The sequence below is a fragment of the Mus pahari genome, chromosome 6 (genome assembly GCF_900095145.1).
Source record: "Mus pahari chromosome 6, PAHARI_EIJ_v1.1, whole genome shotgun sequence".
NCBI lineage: Eukaryota > Metazoa > Chordata > Mammalia > Rodentia > Muridae > Mus > Mus pahari.
The window spans coordinates 16,976,698-16,999,112 of NC_034595.1; the positions used below are offsets into that span (position 1 = coordinate 16,976,698).

The window sequence follows — 22,415 nt, forward strand, 5'->3', positions numbered from 1 at the left end:
CCCACAGTGGGTCCCAGCCCTGCCTCCCAGCTCGCCATGCCTTCACAGTGCTTTGCCTGTCATGTGGCTGAACCTGAACATGCCTCGAGTCTAGACTTCTCTGAGTAGGTGAAAGGGCTGGGCATAGCCAGGCACTATCCCTGGGTCTGGGATGAGACTTGATTTTCACCTTGTGTCTGCCCTGCTCTCTTCACCTCCCAAACAGAAGTTGTGAGGATAGTTCACCTATGGAGACTCATGTTGAAAGAGCAATGTGAGTGTGGGTCCCAGAGCTACCTGTGTTCTCTGGCATCTGCTTTTATGACCTAGGGAAGTCATGGCTCTGTTCCAAACTACAGAATGCGCCCAGCCTCCCGCCCAACTCCATCTGACCTCCGTTCCTTGAGGGTGTTCTCAAATATTTGGAGAGCAGTCCTTCGGCTCCAGGACACCCTCACCAGGAGAGCCTCTTGAGGCTGGAGTTTCCCCATGTTAAAGCGGGAAAGAGAAGAGCTTGGATGTGCTCTGTGGCCCCGATGCCAAGGAACAGAAACAGCGCGAGATACTTGGCATACTCCCAGCATACTGCTCACGGGACTGCTGGCAGACCAGAGCCCAGGCTGCCTGAACCAGACCCTGCATCTATCAAGCCTCCCAGCTTAAAAGTTGGACAGGAATACATTTCCAGTATCCAGAGGTGCCTTTTAAGGTCACTTGTAACTCCAGTTGTGAAAGGTCCAAACAGATGACAGGAGGTGAGCTGGGTACTCTGGAAGGCTTTAGACCTTCACTTACCCAGATGTAAAATGGGGCTGCTTGAGAGGCCAAGGAGCCCTCCTTTATATTTAATACACAGCCTGTTGTGAGTCCCTATGCCGCTAAGGACTGGTGTGTCAGTGGGCAGTTCAGCATCCCCTCTCAATGACTTCTCTTCTTTCCCAGGGAACACTTGAAGCGCAGTCAAAAGAGCAGCAAGGTGGAGGGTCCGGAGCCAGTGCCGGCTGAGGCCTCGCTGAGTGCTGAGCAGGGGACGATGACGGAGGTGAAGGTGAAGACAGAAGTAGCAGACGACTACATACAGGAGGTCATCTGGCAGGGGGAGGCCAAGGAGGAGAAGACAGGCGACAAGGACGGCACTGGCGATGTGCCTGCCGAGATCTGCGTGGTGATCGGTGGCGTCCGCAACCAGCAGACCCTAGGTGAGTGCCCGAGTTAAGATCTGCAACCGGGGTAGCAATGTGTGGTCAGGTAGGCTGGCATCTCTGAGGGAGAATCTTCTGTGGCTTGCTCTGCCCCAGGGAGAAAGCGGAGCTCCTGGTTGGCTTGGCAGGGTGAGTTCTAACCTGGAGAGTTCACTTTCCACTTGGTGTAACAAGACCTCACAGTTCTGTCAAGCTCTTGATATTCAGATTGTCTGCTGGCCCAGTGAATCCATCACACCTCCCCCGTAGGGAACTGGCACAAGCCTGTACTGCTTGCTTGGTATTCTGGATACATGTCCTGTCTGCCTTGCCCCTGGCCTGACTGGGGACTTTTGGGGAGGTTCTTTTTGATTGGTGACAGTTATGCGCCTTCCTGTACCTGGAAGAATCTCTTCATATCCTACTCTGAGGCTGTGATTTCCCACACTCCCAGAACTACCGCCAGATTCAAGGACTCAGATGGCCATCAGGCCCTGATAGGCTTACCGAGCCTGCAGAACAGGAGGTGGAGACTGTGTCCAACTGCCCTACACTGTGATGCTTGACAGCCTCTTGAGAGTCACCTCAAGTGGTTCAAGTGGCTCAGCCCTGCCAGATCTCTGCACAGATCCTGTGCCCAACATGTGAACATCTTGGTGCGAATTCTTTTGGCTTTCAACATTGGCTCTCAGATTGGCTTTTGAGATCTGCCAAAGAAAACATACTGATGGCTCAGCATATTGATGAGCCACAGCTCTGAATCCCAGAGACAGGAAGACAAAGCCCTCGGTCCTTACCCTGCTCCTGAGGCGCTTCCGAGTCTGGCAGCTCATGTATATTGTCCATCCTCATCTTCCCTGATGGTTGTCATGTCCACAGTGTTCTTGGCTATGCTCTTCCCTCCTCCATAGTCATCTACCTTTCGTGGTCCAGGTCTGGCCTGTCCCTCCTTCCTTCTATGCCCCTCTGTCTTTCTGGCTTGCATACTGTTTGTAACCCACAAGGCATCGTGGGGTGATACCCTTTGTTTCCACGATTAACCCTCCAGTCCTGAAGCCTGTCCTTAGCTGCTGGCCTCTGCCTCCTGCTCCCTTCCTAGCTGTTATTCAGTGGTCCCACCTGGGTCACCACAGCATCCCATGACCAGCCATACTTTAGTGTCTTTCTGTCTGACATACTCCGTTCAGCTGGCTTCAAGGAAGCCACAGGAAATACAAAAGGCATGCCATGTTGTTTTTTTTTACAGACCTTGAGACTGACTCCTGACGTCTCCAGAACCAAGCCACGGCATCCGGGTCCTCTGTTGTCCCTTTGTTTGTTTTTGGCTTCTGATTATCCCAGACCTCTCAGTACAGTGTCCATCTGTCATCCTGTCTGCTCTTCCTGTTCCCCCTGCCCTGGGAATACTGCCACCCATTTCCCAAGTTCAGCTGCTCCTTCAAGGACAGTTCCAGAGCTATCTCTCCTTCTTTCTGATCTCCTCTGGCCAGAGGGGTCAACATAGACTGTGCCTGTTCCCTGCCGAATTTGGATCTCCAGGACCTGCCTGGTTTCTGCTCCCCACTCGTACTCCACAGTGCCTAGCAAGATGGTGGCTTGTGGGAAGCTGTGTTGATTGTGGTACTATGACTGGGTGTCAGGATGGGTCTAGGTCATGCTGCAGTAATGAAAGGTCTCAAAAGTAGTGGGTCTTGGTAACTCAAAACCCTAAAAATTTATTTCTTCTTGACACTGTCCACTGTGGTGCACATGAGGCTCTACCTGTCTCTAGGCTCTAGCACAGGGTAGCCATTTTCACAGATAACCAGGTGGCAGAGGATAACAAGCCCTAGATGAACTCAAGCAGGCCATTGACTGCTAGCACGAGAAGGAAGAGGCATGGCTTCCATTTAGATGTCAGACCAAACTATTCATTTGGCTGCCCCTCATCTGAAGGGGCTAAGGAGTGCTCATATCCTATAGGTAGCATGAAGATGCTACAAAAGATGTTTGGTGGGAAGCCTTGCCTGACCTCTGCCCCTCAGCATTCACTCCCCAAAGTCAAGGACCAAGCTTCCTCCAGGATCTATGAATGGAGAAGAGGGCATGCCTTTATTCTCACACTAATGCTCTTTAAGCCCAGCAGCCATTGCTGCCCTCCCCCTGATGTCCTATGGAGGGTAGCTGAGTGCAGATCTGGTCAGGGAGTTCTCAGCAGGCAGGCTAGGGAACTATGGAGAGCTTTCCCTGAGCCGGTGGCCCACACAGTGAAGGCCCTGGGCCCTCGGGCTTTCAGCCAGCCAGGAGTGCTTGTTTTCCACTCAGTCACTGCTCACTGGCCAAGACTTTGGCCTGTAGGATGTGGGTACTTCTTAGCCCCCTCAGATGAGGGCAGCCATATGAAGAATTTGGTCTGCTGTCTAAATGGAAGCCATGGCTCTTCCTTCTCATGGTACAAGGCCTCTTTGTGCTGCAGTGCCCACCATACAGATTCCTGTGTTATGTGAGGACAGGATAGGAGGTGTGCTAAGTACCTGGTACTGTGCCTAGTGACAGGTGAACAAGCTATCGAGGTAGGACAGTCTGCGTGTTAGTATGTGAAGTACCTGCTTTTCTCCCTAGTCTAAAAAAATTAGCCAATGTGATATAGACCTGGGGTGGGGATGAGAACAAAACTCAGCACCAGATAAGTTCCATTCCCTCTAGGTTGGCCTCCATACAACTCAAGTCTTGAGTGTCTTGGGTAATTTCCTGTAACCTTCCCTTGGTAGAAGAGACTATAGAATACCCAGAGATGACCCCCTAGAAAATCCACCATCTGGAAAGCTGTGCCACATAGGACCATATGGCTCCTCTCCTGTCCCCAAGGCAGGTCCTTTTTGCTATGTGGTTTGTGCACAGGGTCAGGCTAAGAGGAAGCTGTCCTGACCTTGTTGCCAACCAAGGAAGCCATGGAAAGAACCCAGGGAATCTCTGTAGGGAGAGAAACAAACCCATCTCTTGCTGGCAAATGGATTTTACCTGAAGCCCAGGTCCTGGTCTCATCTGTGGCTGTGGAGAGTTCAGTGTTGAGGATCTCAAAGAAGGAATGGTTGACTGTTAGAGTCTGTGCTGGTGTAGATGTGGACAGTGGAGTCTACATGCTCTCACTTGACCTGACCCCATCATTTTATTGGGAGGCAGATCTTGTGGGAAGCAGGGGAGTTCTCGGCCGCACAGCACACTGGTGGCATACGACTCCTGTTTCTAAGATCCGGCTCTCCTGACAGCATCTGCTTTAGGTTTGCTCTTGAGCATCAGTGAAGTGCTGGCGTGTGTGCCTTCTTGCCCTGGTATCTGAGTGTGCTTAGCTCATGGTCCCGAGTCACTTGGTGGCACACATGTGCTTTGCACACTCTGAGCTCAGCAGCTCTGTTACTGAATAGAATAGTGTTCCTGTTCAGTCACACGGCTCTGGCCAGTGAAGCCTACCCAAGTCCTCACTGGACATAAGCCATCAACAGTTTTCCCAGGGACACAAACATTATTCAAGACATTTCCTTTGGAGGAACCAGGGTCATGGGTACATGGATGACATTGGCTAGAAGAATCCTGCTGTGGCTGTTGGTGCCCAGAAGGCTGGCTGCTGCCTAGGGAGGGCCTGGGCTGAGAAAGGCATGTCTTGCTCTTAGCATCTCAATGCAGTTACCGCCAGCTTGGAATTTGTGGGCCAGGCCCAGGGCTCTTTTGTTTGTTTGTTTGTTTTTTCTTAACAAGAGCAAAGATGACATTGAACTTGACAGTGTTGTTAGAGAAAACCAGAAATGACTGGATGTGTTAACAGATGCCTGACCCATCCCACATGCTGTAGGTACAGCTTTGCCCTACAGCTTGGGGAGGGGCTCGAACACATAAGGTTTTAGCTCCTTTATGAAGAATAACACATGCAGGCACCCCTGCTGCCCCTCCCAATTCCAGGTTCATGTTAGCATCATCAATTGACCCCTGTACACTGTTCCGCAAAATCCTCAATATAGTGAAGTGCACTGCCAGTCAGCTGGAATCAGGAGATTGGAAATGGGACCTGTTTGTTGTCATCATGCTAGATGGAGATTAGGGTGGCCACTTGTGCTCACCTCAACTAGGACATCATGGTAGACCGACCATTGCCTGGTCCCAAGGGATAAGGGTGGCAGGCACTCATTCTGGTTATCAAAATTTACCATCATGGAGTGAGTGTGCTGTGGAAACAATCAGGACCTGGGTGTCCCATGTTCATGGAGACAGACTCCGCTTCTTGTGACTACTGAGCCAACCAGGTCATTCCCAGGTGTTAACACAGTATAAAGAGGGGCACATGGGCAAGCAAGGGTTGTTTCTTGGAGAAGCAAAGGGACCTATGGGGGACAGGGAGCAGGGTGATGGAGGCTAGATACTCACAACCTACAGTGTTTTAGGACACTAAACAAACATATTCCAGGAGGTCCAACCAGTATGGAGTGGTCACCAGGAAGTAATTTGTGACAAGAATGATTTGATAACCAAATAAAACCTGTGAGAGAATGAGTTTCTGGTCCCGGAGATGGACAAGGATGGCAGCCGGCCCCACTACAAGAATCAAGGGTCATGTGGAAACTAGATAGTGCAGGGAGGTGTCCTGGGCAGTGACTAGGCACACTGTATGTGCAAAGCCATTCTGGGATGGGGGGTGGAGAAGGAAGAGGGAGCCCCAGTCATGTGAAAGCCACAGGGCTGTAGCTCTGGATGGAGTGATGGGTTCCATGGGAGCTCATTTTGTCTTGACAAATCCAGGAGGAGAGGTGCCAGGTCGTACTGGTTAATGCCAGCTGATAGTGAGTTTCCTATTTCAGTAGACTATTGGCAGATCTAGGTGCCTGAGCGTGCCAGAACCAACACTTAGGTTTTGCTGTAGCCACAAGGGAAGGCGCAGTGCTGGCTGCCCTCCAGACCCAGTTTTCTCCGCTGTTGGTTCTCCATCTGGGGTAAACCGGGAAGGGGTGCAGGCGGAGAATCCCTGTTGGAAAGGGATCCTGGCTGTATGTTAGAAGAGCTCGAGTCTGCCCCACTGCGTCTGGAATGCTCGGTGAAAAGTGTATGCTGGGTCATTGGGACAAGAAGGAAGCCTTGTTGTGAGAAGAGCTTTAAAGGCGGACTAAAAGGCAGGCTAGGCTCTGGCACCAGCTCCGCTCAGGGCATCGACACCTCCAAGATGGCTGTGGTGATGAGAGGAGTCTCGCTGGCCAGGGCATCAAACACCCTCAGTTTAGGCCTCCTAAAAGAACATCTTTTCATTTTTCACCAATTGCAATGTTATTATAATTCCTAGGACATTGTATTGCTTTTTTAAAGGTGGCATTTTGCAAATCATCACAATGCCACTGCTTTTAGGGCCCTCCGTTGTCACTGTAAAGAAACATCTGAACAAGCTCATCTTTATCTGTCAGAGATTTTATATCTTCCTTTTTTTTTCTTCTCCTTGAACGGCCATTTCTAGCCCACTCCACCCCCCCAGGGTTTTTTCCTAATGTAATATATTTTTTTATGCTTGAAAGTCTTTTATTGATCACCGTTTCACACTCATCTGCCACAACAAGAGGTACATAAATTGAAATAGAAATTTCTGGGGGAAAATTTTTTTCCCTGGGATCATAAAGCTCTGCATTTAAAAACCTCTTAATTTTTTCCCCCAGATTGAGTTGTGATTAGCCTGCAATTTGTCAAGAACAAATTTAGATAAATAGTAAGTGTAAAAATAAAAAATTATCAAAGACACACTTCTCGGTGAAAGAGTTACGACTTCCCCCCTTTCTCGGTCGGCTCGCGTATCTGTGAATGAGGATTTCTTACGTGTGGAATGAGACCCAGCTTGGCCTTCATTTCATGATGATTTCCATTGTTTGCAGGGAAAGGGCTGGGGTGTGTGAGCAGGGAGCTGGAGACCATGGGGTTTGCTTCATGGTGTCACTTGATTCTTTGACTCCTTCCAAGATGTATGCCAAAAACCAGGCGAGGGTCTATATTCTTAAAGGCTTCTTCATTTACTGCTCTGTTAGGGGTGTGTGTGTGTGTGTGTGTGTGTGTGTGTGTGTGTGTGTGTAGAGGCCATAGCCCAACCTCAGGCATTCAGATACCATTCCTCAGGTACCAGCACCTCTCCTCTTTTGGATCCAGGCAGGGTCTCTTGCTAGCCCAGAACTTACCAAGCACCGGGGATCTATCTACCCTGACCTCTGGAGTGCTAGGGTTATAAATATGTACCTCATGACCAGTGTCTTTTACATGATTTCTGGGGACCAAATTCAGATCCTCATGCTTGCAGGGCTAGTACTATACCAGCCGAGCTATCTCCTTAGCCCTGTTTATTAGTTTTGAGAAAGAGTATAGCTCTATAGCTCAGCTGGCCTAAAACTCAGTATGTAGTGTAGCAGGCTAGCCTTGAACCTGCCATCCTCCCACCTCAGCCTCCTGAGTTTTGGGATTATAGGCATGTGTCACAGCACCCAGTGGTGAGCCAAAGTTATCAAGTTGAGGAGGTTGCCACATGGCCCTACTCTTGTTAATGTCAGCTAGGAGGACTGAGGCCCTGATAGCCCAGGTGCCTGGCTACCCCCTTCCCCAGCTGACCTTGACCCTAAGGCGTTCGCCAACGTTAAGGGCTCTTTCTGATTTCTTACGTGATTCAGATGGAAAAGCTCCGGAAGGCAGCCCCCACGGCGGATCTGTTCGGAGTCGGTATTCAGGGACCTGGATTTTTGACCAAGCTTTGAGATATACATCTGGTACGTGATGGCTGAGGGCTGAGGCCTGATTTGGGTCAGCATGGAGGGTGGGCACAGCTGACTCTGGTTGCCAGCTGTATACCCTGAGTGAGCAAACTCTGCTAGTACCTCAGGGCCGGAGGGGCCACCCTCCCCCACGTCCCATCCAGCCATTGTGAGAAGATCTTGAGTCCAACCTCAGGGATAACAGGACCTCTGGACATCTGGTGGTCTAGACTCTGAACCATCTGAGCAGCACTTCCTCTGGATCACGGACACGGAAGAAGGAGCATCCCACAGCCACCCGTGCTTGCGACCTCAGTCCTTCCCTGCAGGACTTCCAACCTGAAGCAGCTTTGTGCCTTTGTGTCTCTCCAGCACAGGGCCAGGCACTAAGCCCTTTCTTGGTCACTGTGGGCTGTGAACCTCCTCCTCCTTCTGAGCATCCTGGAACTTTGGTTCTGAAGAAAGCACTCTTGAAAGGCTGGTGGTCACACCACAGCTCTTACGTAGTGCGTGCCTGCCGAGTACCAGGCCTCATGCTAAGGGCTCACAGTGGTACCACTCCTCACCACCCGGGCTGTTGTTTCACGGAGAGGAATCCTGGAACTCCCTGAGGGCTTTCCTGACTGACTGTCAGTGGGCTAAGATCCGGACCCAGGTTAGCCGTCCTTACTGCTCAGTGAGGCCACCACTCTGAGGAGCTTCTGGTTTCTCTGCTCATTTAGCACCTTCCACACACAGGGCCCAGAGGGACCAAAAGTGATGGAAGGGTGAGCTTGGGAATCCTCACTCTTGAAGGGGTGGGGAGATGGTCAGAGGCCATGGTGCCTATACCCTCACTTCTCCAGAAGCGGAAGAGATGGATTGATTGCCTTAAAGGCACTCATTATAAGCAGCATTGACTCTGTACACTGCACTCCTCCCTACAGCTGGGCAGGGTCTCACCTCGAGCCTCCAGGTCCTCTTCTGGCTGTCACAACACCATCACCACGTCTTCTCCAGGCCTGCTGACCCATCTGCCCCCCATTAGATGGAAGGCAGGGATCACATCCATCTCGCTGCCGAGCCTCGGTGCCTGGCCATCGCGAATGCTCAATAAATCCTTGGTTGCTGGAAAGAAACTGGCAGAAGCTGTTAGAGTGGGTGGAGGCACCAAGAAGAAAGTCAGGAAGTTATCACTTGGTAATTGATGAGTATAGCAGTGAGCCACCATGAAATACTGAGTCCTCGCTGTGTGCCAGCCGTGGGGTCGAATGCAAAGAAATACACGTGTGCTCTCTATCACTGCAGGCTTGTGTGGCAGGGGCATTGTGTGCAGAAACCCCTCAAAGGCCAGCTTCTGAGTGCTGTGTGGCCAAAGGATGGCAGTGGTCCCAGAGTATCTCACAGTGACACAGCCACTGGCCTCGGCCACTGTCCCCTAGTACTTCCTCTGTGCCAGTGACTCATGCGCTCTGTCTGTGTCTTGCTATCACTGTTTAAGAGGCAGGAGCCACACAGTCCTGGTGGTGGGTGAGGAATCCAACACTCAACAAGTAAAAGTGAGTTCAAATGGAGGAGCAAGGTTGGCATTCAGACTCTTTGAGGCTGCCTGACAGAAGAGCCTCCGCTGCTAGGCCCAGAAACCGAGAGTGGTGCTTAGTAATCATGATTGCTCCCCATGTGTCTACAGAGAATGTGGTCCTCATTCAGCCGTCTCATTAGCCCCATTGCCTTCTCTAGAGAAGACCCTTAGGTACGGACTGTGAACGGCAGAGCCACGCTCCTTCTCTGGACCTGCTCTAAAGAAGAAGTGATGTTCCCCTCCTTGGCTACAGGGCACCAGGAGTTTCCTGGAAAGGCACATGCCTAGGTCCCCAGACCCAGCGACTTGCGTTCGGCCTGTCCTGGGACCAGGACTTCTTGCACATTCTTCCTGGTCTATCTGTTCTGGAAGGTGGGAGCTGGGTGTAAGTAGCCTTGAGCCTGCAGGAGGGCTTTTCTTAGTGGAGATGAGCAGGCACTTTACCTGGGGTCCCTTGCATGGTTAGGTCCTGTTGTTGAGATCCAGCCTCGCCGCCACAGACAGTTGTTTCAGGCCCTACATGGTGGGTCATTTTTGGATCCCCGTGAGGGTCAGCCATTTATTTCTCTGCACCTGGGAACGGCTCCAGGAGGCAGGAGGCAGGTGTGTGTGTACTGTGAGGCTGTTCTCTGTGTCTGACAGCATCATAGTTCCTCACAGGTGAGGACTGCTCTTCTTGGTGAGCTCTGTCATGGGACCGGACACTTGCTAGAGGACGTGAAGAACCAGAACCAGGGAGGTGAACAGACCAGAGCCTATGAGGTCTGGAGACGTTCCCAGGCTCAGGCTGCTGGCAGGTGGCCTCATGTGAAGCCTGTGGTCTTCCTCTCTGTCCCCCCCTCACCCCCCCCCCGCTGGGAGCACATCAGCCTGAGTGACATCCTTATGGTGTGGTGGCTCATCACGGAGCACTCTGGGTCCCTCTCCTTTTTCCTCTCAAGGTATAAGGTCATGACTCAGTCAAGGCTGTCAGCTTTATCCTGCAGATTTGGAAGCCGAGGCACAGAGAACGGTTGCTGGTGGCTGCAAAGTGTCGGCTTCATGAACTCCAGCTCCGCACTGTCTCTGTTGGTCCTCGATGCCCTTTTGTCTGCCAAGGCTCCATCCCTGCCCAGTGGCACTGTGGGTCCTGGGCCGTGCGGAGACAAGGTAGCTGATGGGCCCTTCCCCTGCTGTTTTCCAGGGTCCTATGAATGCGGGATCTGCGGCAAGAAGTACAAGTACTACAACTGCTTCCAGACACACGTGCGGGCACACCGAGGTGAGTGGCATCTGGCTGTCCCCTGCTCTGCTGGGTATCCCTAGGGCCTCTGACAGCTCAGTCTCCTTCAGCCATAGGAGAGAGGGTCCTGGAGGAAGGAGGAAGCTTCCTTGATGGGGGTTCAGGAGTTAGGCCTCTGATGACCTTAAGGCTGTTCAGTCTTGCTCTGTTATCACCTCCCCTCCCCCACAAGGCCATGCGCTCACATCCTCTCTTGTTCCCCCATGACAACTCAAGAGAGAAACCGGAAGCTATTTCCTATTCTGAAGGTCAGGGGACAAATGTACTGGCACTTGCCCCTCCTGACCCAGGTGACAGGGAAGAGAGACCCAGGTGCAGGCCTTGCTGACCTTGAGCCTCAGAGCAGAAATGAGCCTTGTCCCCTCCTAGTGTCCATGGGTGGACAGCACTTCCCGACTCCCCATAGCTGTTCCACAGCCCTGACCCCGCCATCTTTCATGCCTCTTGGTTATCTCCTTCCCATCTCTTTCTTTCTTTCTCTCACAGATACCGAAGCCACCTCAGGGGAGGGAGCCCCCCAGAGCAGTGAGTACTTTCCCTACATCCTGGGTTGGTGGGGACCAGGCAGTGAGCTCGGGAAGTAGCTATTCTGTCCTCCCAGGACAGCCTTAGAGGAACACGGTGGTGGAGGCCAGGCCTTAGTGCCAGAGGGGCTTTGTGAAGTAAGAGCAGACCTTCTCCAAGTGGGTTCCATAGCATGCACATTCTGAGGAGGGGTCTCTCAAGAACGGGTTCTCGGGCCACGTACTCTGGGAAACCTTGAGTTGACATCTTTACTATGGCTGTCCCGTGCCATCATGAACATCACCAGAGGGAACCTTCAGCATACTTTGGACCCTGACTTCTGGGCTTAGGGTTCTGTCGCCTGTGCTGGGGAACAGATCTCTGAGAGGACCCTCAGCCCCTGGGACAGTTCCTCCTTGGTGCTTTGTTTTAGGTAAGGTTCTGGATGCTGGGGCCCTGTGATAGATGTCTATAGGTCCTGCTTGCCCTCCCTCCAACTCCAACCTCATGGGATGATAAGCAGACAGTCCACAAGGTACACGCTGAGGCCACCCTCCCTATGGACAGCATGGACTTCAAGAGTTCTACCATCAGTGACTATCACAGATAGGCATATGTATAGGTCCATCCAAAGATGCAAACTCAAATGTTCTTAGTGTTGTTCCCTGACAACTCTAAAGCAGAAACCACCCAAATGGTCAGTGTTAGGAGTGTCTGAGTAAGTCCAACCACCTAAAGGACCGTGTGCATAAGCGAGGGTGGATACAGCCTCGCTACCCATGGGTATGCGTGCGCACAGAGCTCTCAGCCCTGACGAATGAAGCCAGGCACTAAGGAGCTCGCTGCCAAGACTGTCAGAAAACACTGTCATGGGATGCTTACTGGAAATCAGAAGATTGGGCACCCTTGGAAGGGTCTGCTTTCTGCTTCGTGAGCCACGTTCCATGACACTTTCTGTGGGTGGACAGACCAAGCTGTTTGCTTAAGACATAAACATTTTGTCCTGTAGGGGCCAAGGAATGTTTTCTGTGGAGAACCAGATGGTGAGGAGGTTATAACCAGGGGCATGGCATCTCTGTGATCCTTCACTTGAAGTGGAAACTCCAAGGGGACATGAGGCTAGATTCCTACCAGTAAAGATAGTGACAGGATCTGGCCCCAGGAACCAGGATGTGATCCTGCTCCTTGTTTTTATTGCACTGTTATAGAATACTCAAAGATAATAAATGTTACCCAAAACAGAGTAGGTCAGTGTTTAAGCTAGTCTGAGCTGAAGAAGGACCCTATACCTGAGGCCAAGCCCTGAGAACACTGTCCTTGAGCCACTGACTCTGAGAGGTAAGCAGAGCTAGTCTAGATCCTGTGTTCAGCATGGCTAGACACCTGCCATATACTATGGCTGGCAGGCATGGCGGCCGTCTCTCCCACAGCCCAACCTCATCTCTGTCTGCTTCAATAATTCCTCCCTTCTTTTCTGGCTCCTGTGGTCTGCCTGTGGTCAGCCACACATTTAAAGACCTTCCGTATTTATCCTTCCTTCCTTCCTTCCTTGGCTATTCTGGGTCCCTGGTCTCCCTGGAAGCCTGGCAATGGACTGTTGTGCTGTGTCTGGCTTACACTGTAGTGGATCACTGGTGTCGGTGCTGTTGAAAGTGTGTTTTTTTTAGACCTTTCCTCATTTGTTTCCTTCCTCTTGATGGACCATTTTCCCCATAGCCAAAGGGCTGTCTTCTCTGTCCTATGTCTTAGCCTAGGTCAGACCAGCAGCAGCACTCTGTGTCTAGTGAGCCTTGGCACAGAGCTGTAGGGTGTTAGAGCAGAAAGGCTCCTGCCAATTCCAGACTGCCACTTTGCACAAGAAGACCCGGGTCCAAGGGAGTGGAAGTCATTAGCTTGTTAGCAGTAGAGGCAGGCCTGACTCAATAGTCTTTATGCTTCCTAGTCTAAGGACCTGCCATGCATTAAGCAGAGAGACAGTCTAGTCATACCCATAGAGACACACCCACCTGAGCACCCGTCTTTCAGTACGAGAGGAGTAAAGACCAGTCCTCCACCATATACTTCTCCAGCTCCCATGTTCATCTCCTAGGTCTTGCTGGGTGACATTTACTCTGTTAGTCAGGTGGTAGCCATTGCGTTCTGTCTAACTTCGAGTTACTATTGCCATGATGAAACAACACGACCAAAACCAACCTGGGGAGAAAAGAGGTGTATTTGGCTGACACTTCCACAGCACCGTTCATCACTGAAAGAAGTCAGAACAAGATCTCAAACAGGGTAGGGACCTGGAGGCAGCGGCTGATGCAGAAGCCAATGAGGGGACCGCTTACCGCCTGGCTTCCATCATGGGTTACTTAGACGGCTTTCATACACAACCCAGGATCACCAGCCCAGGGATGGGACCACTCACAATGGCCTGGGCCCCCAATCACTAATCAATCAGTAATTAAGAAAAGGCCTTACAGCTGGATCTTGTTCCGTTTTTTTTTTCATTATAACGGGCTGTTATTCCCATCTCACAGGGGCAATAGGGAGGTGAGTCCAAAGTCAGTCAGTGGTAGAGTGAGGTTTGGGCTTAGGTGTCTCATCCGAGAATCTGCCTCCTGTAACAGGTCCATGGTGGCATTCCTGGGATGCCAAGTTCTCTTGTGAAAACACGACTTAACTGGCAGACTCCGTTAGGAATAACTCTCTCTCCCTATTCCACTCGTCCATTAAAATTCTGGAATCTGAGTCTACAGGGTGGATTCAGTAGGGTGGGTGGGGGTGGTTTTCAGCGACAGGAAGCTGAGGAAGGGGTGTCTCTAAGTTTTATTGGAGCTGGGAACTGTGGCCCGTGGGGGAGGGGAGCAGGCCTGCTGACAGGAGAGGCTGTGGGCAGAGAGAGAAGCAAGCAGAGTGAGCAGTTGCAGAGGTCAGTCCCCCCTCTGAAACCCCCCACCCCTCCACCCCCCAAATCCCCAACCCCCAAACCAAAATCCTAACAATAAAGAAACAAGAATGAGAAAATGCCTGCCAATTCCCTCAGAACAGAAAAGTTGCANCCCCCCCCCACCCGCAGCAATCTGAGAGAGGAATGTCAGACCGAGGCCTCATCTGGAGGCCCCAGGCAGCTTTCCCTGTTGGTATCCATAGAAGATGATGGAATTACAGGAGAAGCTGGGGGTTATGGGACAGAATGGGAGGAAAGTTTTTTCTGAGCTGCCTTATTTGCATGGAATATGTCACTGGCTCTTCTACTGGATGCTGAGGAGCAGGACGTGGGTCCAGAACAAAGTACCCTGGGGTGGATTATCTCAGCAGAGAAAGGCTGTGTACCCTGACCTGCTTTGGCTTGAGGTCAAGTGATAGTTAGTCCCTAGCTCTCTCTCTTCTTCCCTCTGTACAGTTTTGAGCAAGCTGCGGCACCTAGGCATGCTGCCTAGGGACCCTAGGGAGACAGGATTAACAGGCTCTCCACAGGTCACTCACATACATCAGGACTGAGCTAGTTCAAATGCAAGAGGGTGTGCCCTAGAAGGAAAGGTGTAGGCCTAGTTTGCTGCCGACCTCACTGTGGGAGGCCTACAGAACAGGCCACACATCTACAAAACTTAATGACTCAAAGTAACTAACCCAGGTTTCCTCCCAGTTTCTATGGTTTGGAATTTGAGTGTTGCATTTCAGGGTCCTCTGGCTTAGAGACTTGCACAGGACTATAAGTAGGATTGGCAGAGCTGTGGTCTCATCCCGGGGCCCAGCTTGTAGGGGTTTCTTCTAGGTTTATTTGGGTGAGGGTTGCAGGACCCTGTCCCTCCTAAACTATCGGTCGAAGGGCCTCAGTTCCCACTAGCCACTCACAGGGGGCCAGACTCAACTCCTTGCCACCTGCGTCTCTCTATGTCTAAACTGAGAGAATAGCAGCCAACCACAGAGTGAGCAGGGGACAGGGGGCATGTCCTGGCTGCCTGTCAACTAACTTCAGAATGACATCCCATCACTGTGACCACATTCCAACAGAAAGAGTTCCATGGGGTGTGAACATTAGCTACAAGGGACATCAGCAAATCTCCGAAGCCAGGCCACCTATACTAGCACTTGGACAGGTCACTTCTCTTTTGTCTGCTCATACGTTCGTGGGAGGCTCCCTCCATGGTTGAGAGAACCCAAGGGAAGAGCGAGGCCACGGCTACCTTGCTCACAGTTACATCTGGCCTTCACCACGGGAGCTACAGTAATTGTTACTCTTCCATGATGGGAGGGAGATGAGACCAATGAGAATCAAGTCCTAGAGAACTTAGCTCTCACAGGGAGGGTCTGAGGGTCAGTTTGGGGATCAAAACTCCAAGGTGTCTTATGGTTCTGGGTCTCCACAAAGGACACCCGTTGTCACAAGCCTTATAGTTCAGAATGCAATCTAAGGCAGCCCCGGAATGGAGGTCCAGAGAGGAAAAGAGGGGGACCTGGCTAAGCATAGAGGAGCTGCTCAGAGGTCCAGAGAGTAAGACCACAGCTGCCTCTGCTCAGGAGAGATGGGCGGTGCTGAGGCTCAGTGGATCAGGATCAGGTTCTCCATGGGGCCCTCCCGCTGGGGCCGCACTGGCTTGCCTCCATCTTGATTTCAGGGTCTGATGCACTGAGCATGGGGTGACCAGTGTGCTGTTCAGCTCAGTGTCTTTCTGTTCCCTCTCCCCAGACAATTTCAGGTACACGTGCGACATCTGTGGGAAGAAATACAAATACTACAGCTGCTTCCAGGAGCACCGAGATCTCCATGCCGTGGATGGTGAGTCAGGCCCCTCACTCTTGGGAGTCACACCAGAGAAATGCCCTTCTTCTTCTAGATCACTGCACCTGCATAGTGCCACATCCCTGGGGAGAGGGACCTACCATGCAGGATTCTGGGGAGGGGATGTCCCCTCATATACATGTTCCCTTCTGTGCCTGATCCAGATGAAACTGCTGTTATTTTTTTTTTTTTAATAGTTCAAAGTGAGTTGAATATTGAAACTTCAGGTCAGGTCTTTTTACAGTTTTATATTGAATGTTTGCATTCGATAGTGAAATTAAACTAATTTGTTAAAATGAATAATGTCCTTTGACATCTTAGATTATAGAGGTGGATGTCAGAACAATAAATTCAATGTTAAGAATGTTAAGATTCCTAGAAGGAGGGTTTTAGACCCAGAAGGGACTTGAGGTCCCCCGTCTAACCCTACACCTCCAGGGATAAGCAGTGATGGAAGGCCTGCTGCCTCTGCCCCATTCTCCCCTCACCTCCCTTTCCCCTTCATCCTCTTTGAGCCTCTTTGCTCCTGTTCTCCCACCCCATGCCTGCTGGGGAGTTCTGAGGCCCTAGTGAGGAGGAAGAGTGGTCCAGGGTGGGGGATGTGCCTTGCTGTGAACTCGCCTTCCTAAGCTTCCTCCTGGGCCAGGTCAGGCCTCCTGGTGGCACAGGTTACCCCATGAATGTAGGCATGACTGGCAGAGGTGGCAATGGCCAGGGACTCACAGGACTCCTGTTTGTTTTTTTCCTCCTGCGGCTGTCGCCTCCCGCCTGGGTACAGTGTTCAGTGTGGAAGGGGCTCCCGAGAACCGGGCAGGTAAGTCTTTGTGGCCTCCCATTTTCACTGTTTCCATCCGGGTTCTTATGTCTTCGGTGAGCAGCATGCTTAAGGCCGTGTGTTCTCCCACAGACCCCTTTGACCAAGGTGTTGTGGCCACTGATGAGGTGAAGGAGGAGCCCCCAGAGCCTTTCCAGAAAATCGGACCAAGTATGTGGGACTCTGGGGCCCAGGGCTGAGGTGTTGGGTAGGTGAGGGAGGTGGGCTGTCAGTTGGGCTGGGCAGTCAAGGGACATTAATCTTCAAGGAGCTGCAGACAGGGTGTGGTCATGGTCACACGGTAGTGAAAGCAGCCAGCTCACAGCTGTGTGCTATCTTCATTTCGGCAATTCATTTATGGTCCCCTGTTAGCCTGCTGAACTTCTGCCTCCCATAGCAGTGAGGGAAATGCTCCTGGCTGACTTGGTAGATGAGGTTGCAGACTACATGGTAGCACAATGCCTGGAACATGCTAGGAGCTCAGAGGGTGATGACCGAGGACATTGGAGGGACATCTCAGTGAACAAAGCCCAGTAGGGCAGTCACCTCCAGACATCGACTCTTATCCCATAAAATCCCTGAGGACAAGAACCATGCTTGTAACTTGTGTGTCTTCAGCAAACTTGCCTTGAAGGCTGTATAGATATGGTTGACAGACATGGCTCTGCACTTGGGTGTGAGGGCGTAGACAAGTGAGCAGACAGTTAGAATCCAAAGCACTTCAGGGGCCAAAGAAGCTCAGAATGAGAACTGCGAAGCTTCTCAGACAAATACAGGTAGGAATGGAGCCCGGCATCACAGGCAGAGGTATGTATGGTGTGTGTGTGTGTGTGTGTGTGTGTGTGTGTGTGTGTACACGTGCACACTGGCTCTGGCAGAGGAGACACGATGGTGAGTTCACATCTTAGAGGACTCTGAGTTTTAGGATCCAGTGTGTAGACTTGGTCTTTATGGAGCTGAGTTCAGGATGGAGAGGAACTCAGGCTGCTAGAAGGAGACTAGATAGGGAGAGATCCCCCAGAGTCAGTATAGGCAGGTACCGTAGGACCACAAAGAGGGACACAGTTCCCATGCATTGGTTACTATCCTGCAAGAAGAGACCTTTATGGACTTAGGCTGTTTGTTATGATCAGGATCTAAGGCTGTTTGCAAAAGCACACACCAAAACAGAGTGAGGGGATAAGGAAGTCTCATGAGCTTACACACAAAAGAGGAGGATGCTGTGGAAAAGAGAGCTCTGCCTGGGATCTTGGAAGGTTCCAGATGCTGCCCGTGGGGCCTTTCCTTTCTGTTGTCTCAACATACATAGGGACAGCTCTTCCTGACTCATTCAGGAGCCTGCAGAGGTCACGGTTCTTGCAGAGGCGCTCATGCAGTGCCCCTGCACGTACATAGTAAACATCGGAGACGTGGGGACGTGAAAATCGTCCTGTGGGTTGGGAAAACAATAAAATCCCCATCCTGAGAGTGAGGCTGTAGGAGCACAGCAGATGCTCACCTGGAAACTGGGCACAGGACGTGAAACATCTTTTCCATGGCTAGGGAGAATATGCAGTAAGTGTCCAGCCCAGTTTCTGCCTCTTATCCAGGGTGTGAGATGAGGTTGTTACTGTGAAGCCAACCAGGGCAGGGATTTGAAATCTGGCCCCAAACCTACACTCCAACTCTACATCAAGCTGCATGGTGTCTGATTTCTGAAGTCTATCTGAGCCACCCTGCAGTGGAGTGACAGCAGACCTCCCCTTTCAACATGGTCACAGGGATTGGGAAGGACTCTACTGTAAGTAAATTAGCAGGTCATTGTCACATTAACTAGGTAGGACCAACGGACTGCCCATTAAGATGCAGGATGCACATGCTTTTGATCCCAGAACTCCAGGCGGCAAAGACAGGTGGATTTCTGAGTTTGAGGCCATCCTAGTCTACAGAATGAGTTCCAGGATAGCCAGGACTACACAGAGAAACCCTATCTTAAAACCAAACCAAACCAACCAACCAAACAAACAAACAAACATGAATGCAGAGTAGGATGAACCTTGTTCTGTGCATAACCCAATGTGCAGCTCTTTCTAGGATCTGGAGGACTCCCCACTGAGTGCTTTGGGATTTCCCTGAGGAACTCTGGGGTCGGTAGTCAGCACACCCCCAGCTCGCCCCAGCAGAACCAGGATAGCGGCAGCCATGTCAGGTTTCCTGTAGAATGAGAGTGTGTGGGAGAGGATGAGGATGCTGTGTGAGAAGGCCTGTGCCGTGAATCTCTGAAAAGGAAACTAAGCATAGGACGAGGGGAACCTGGTTACCCTAAGGGAAGCCCCAAAGGTCCAGGGAAGTGGAGGGTTCCTGGAGGAAAGTCTGCTTTGCACACGGCATCAGCTGAGCAAGCGGGAGAGGAGGAAGCAGAGCCCTGGTGACCCAGAGGACCGCAGCTGGAAGAAGAGTGTTGGTTGGCTGCCAGTCCCTGTGAGCTTCAGGCTGGGGTTGACTGCTGTGGCTGCGGGCAGAAGGGACACGAAGGACAGTTTTCATCTATTGAGAGAGGGAAGCTGGCTCGCAGGGTCATTATGCTTGGATAAGGGAGAGAGCATGAAAAACAGAAACAAAACCTCAAGAGCAATAAAAATTCCACATGACAAGGAAAAAAAAAAATGCAAGGAGAGTCCAGGGAAGACTGGATCTCTAAACACCGTCTGTCACCAGGTCTAGACAGAACCAGTTCTGCACATCACGTGTAAGAAATTAATATAGGTTTCATACGGCAGCACTTACTTGTATTTCTGGTACTGAGTGCTAAGCCAGGAGGATTTCAAGTTCAAGGCTGGCTTGGACTACAGAGCAAGAATCCTGTGTGGAGGAGGGGAGGAGGCAGTGTTGGAGGAGGAGAAAGAGGAGAGAGAGGAAGTTGTTACCACTCATCTCCCACATGGTCTGCCGTAAACATACCACACAGCCTAAAGGCTTAACAGTAACTGCCTCAGCTCTGGAAGCCCAGTGTTAATCTGCCCATGGGGTTGGGTTCTGGTGAGTTGTGTCTTCCTGGTTTACAGATGACCTTCGTATGTCACCCCTTATGGGTGGCAGGGGAAGGGAGATGGGAGACTGAGACCTGGCGTCTCTTCTAAGGACACTAGTCCCCATGTGGTTCCTACCCTCATGATCTCACCGAATCCTAATCATGTCTCAGAGGTCCCAACTCCAGATGGCATCACAGTGGAGTCCACTTCAGCATGTACGTACTAGAAAAACTGTTCACTGATTGCACGGTCCTGGGGTTGTAGGGTGAAAAGCAGCAGATAAAATTAAAAAGGAACAGAACAGAAGAAGATGAGAGAGGATTTGGGGAAGACAGAATACAAAAGCAGAATGAAACACTTCATGATAGTAATGGCGGAATTGCTCTGCACAGAAGTAATTAGCAACATGAAGGACAAGTGGTAATAGAAGACTTTAAGAAATGTGTGAGAACAAGGAAGTAGCTCAAAGGGACCGATAGTGTGACCCATATGACAAAGATCACAAAGATATAATAGAAGAAAAAGTTGTTGAGCTAATGGAGTTTCTGTATGTGTGAGTTTGAAAGGCTTGTCATAACGTCAGGCGGAGTCAACATGTGGATGTACTAACATCAGTATCCTAGTGGCTTTAAAAGTGTAGGCAGAAAGAGGAAAAAATGAGGCATCTGTATGTAGAAAACAAGTCGTATCTACCCCTGAGTTCCAATCAGATGTCTTGAGAATAAGAATATCATCTTGGCAACATTGTATGTGCCAAGAAAGTGAGTATGTTTGGAAGGAGAGAGGCTGTAAGAATTTTACACCTGGGCAAATTGGAATTGACATGCAAATAAAAAAGCAAATTCAGAAAATCTAACAACAACAACAAAAAAACCCTATACTCAGCAAACTGGTCAATGGAGCATGTGGAAGCACCCGAGAAGCTGTAGTGTTAAGGGGATGTGTGAACAAGGAAGTTTTAACCATTGTAAATCAGGTTATCCTAAATATAGGTGTGAGTTATAAAACTGGACGGAGAGTAGCTCAGCTCATAGGTGGATGCTTGCCTAACATGCTCAGACCCTCCCTGGGCTTCTCTAGCAGGTAGATGCTTCTTGAGCACGCTCAGATCCTCCCTGGGCTCGATTTATAGCACCACAAAAACTGGGTATGGTGGTGCATGCCAAACACAACCATGTGGCAAGTTCAGTGCCAGCCTGAGCCTATGAGACCACGCCCCTAAAAAAAGAATAAAAATTGAAAGTAAGAGAGAGAGGCATGGATTGATGAGTCACGTAGTAGAGCTACAGTGCTGTGCACAGCAGAAGACTGGCTAATCCCACTGGGCTCAGAGTGTGGTTTGAGGCCAGAAGGATCAGCTCCTCAAAGTTTATCCAAAATGGAAATTCTGTAACTGTAGCCCAAACCTATGGCACCAGAATCTCAAAGTAGAGCCTGGTGGTTGATCTGTACTGTGAGACTTTCTTACCTATGCTAAAAAGTCTCAAGAGAAATGTCTGTCTGGAGAGATGGCTCAGTGGTTAAAGGCTGCTTTCCTGGAGGATCAGAGTTCAATTCCCAGCACCCACATCCAGCAGTTTATAGCATACACCTATAACCCCAGATCCAGGAGATCTGATGCCCTCTTCTGGCCTCCATGGGCATCCACACTCACGTGGCATCCACACAGAGACACATAAATACAAATAATTTTTTTTCAGTTTAATAAGAAGTAGGTTAAACGCCCTTTCTCAGCAATAATAGACTTTAAAATGCCATTTCTATCCCACTGTTAACAATTAAAGAAATATATCTTATATGCTGTCTAAAATAATAAGGAATATTGAACACAGGTGAAAATGGGAACGCAAAGAGCTCATACCCCAAACAGGCAGAGCCCAGGAGGACACGCCAGAGTATAAAGCACAGAAAAAGTGCAGGTTGATGCTCCTATAGTCATGATGACTAAGACCATTAATAGGTTTTGATTTTTGGATTTTTTTGCATATCATAATGAAATATTCCAGGACAGAATCTGAATCTAAATGCAGAATTTACTTACCTTTCATATATGTGTGTAGATAACCTCTAAGTGATCTCATTAAATATTTGTAATGTGACACAGAGACTCAGAACTTGGAGTTCCCTACTTGTGTCATCTTGTTGGAGCATTACGGGTGTGGGGATTAGGGATGTTCACCATGTAAAACCAAATTGATCATGGCAATAAAAGCAAGCCTTATAATCTCCCCGGTGAGAAAACAGAAGCTGTCAAGCTCATATGAAATAATCCCAATCACTGATGGTTCACCAGCATCATACCTAGTTCTCATCTGTTCTGGTTGCTTCTGTGTGTCTTTCTTGGGGACTTTGCCCTTCTCCCTTAAAGAGATTAAAGGCCGCATCATGGCTTATTGTGGCACTGCTGTCTGTTTCCTTGTGCACACACACCGCTGGTGCAGTTTTGAAGTCGTGTGATGGTTTGATCGTCTGTCTCCCTTTCCACACAGCAACCTGAGGATAAGGACATGACAGTTTCTGCTCAGCCTCCTCTTCAGTGCCATCCTTGCTTAATGAATGAAAGCACAGGATC

The 22,415-nt window shown here is 50.4% G+C and overlaps 1 protein-coding gene across 8 annotated transcripts in view; it reads left to right on the forward strand.

The window, feature by feature from the left end:
* Positions 1 to 22,415, forward strand: part of Znf618 (zinc finger protein 618) — a 158,307-nt gene that overhangs the window by 105,041 nt on the left and 30,851 nt on the right. For 5 of the 8 annotated variants that reach the window (XM_029539851.1, XM_029539853.1, XM_029539852.1 and 2 more), the window contains 7 exons: positions 922 to 1,178; positions 7,823 to 7,918; positions 10,648 to 10,725; positions 11,233 to 11,271; positions 15,926 to 16,015; positions 16,797 to 16,832; positions 16,926 to 17,003. In XM_029539851.1, the coding sequence (XP_029395711.1) occupies positions 922 to 1,178; positions 7,823 to 7,918; positions 10,648 to 10,725; positions 11,233 to 11,271; positions 15,926 to 16,015; positions 16,797 to 16,832; positions 16,926 to 17,003 (674 nt within the window). The remainder of the gene's footprint in view (positions 1 to 921; positions 1,179 to 7,822; positions 7,919 to 10,647; positions 10,726 to 11,232; positions 11,272 to 15,925; positions 16,016 to 16,796; positions 16,833 to 16,925; positions 17,004 to 22,415) is intronic. The other 3 variants (XM_029539857.1, XM_029539858.1, XM_029539859.1) reach the window with 1 other exon arrangement.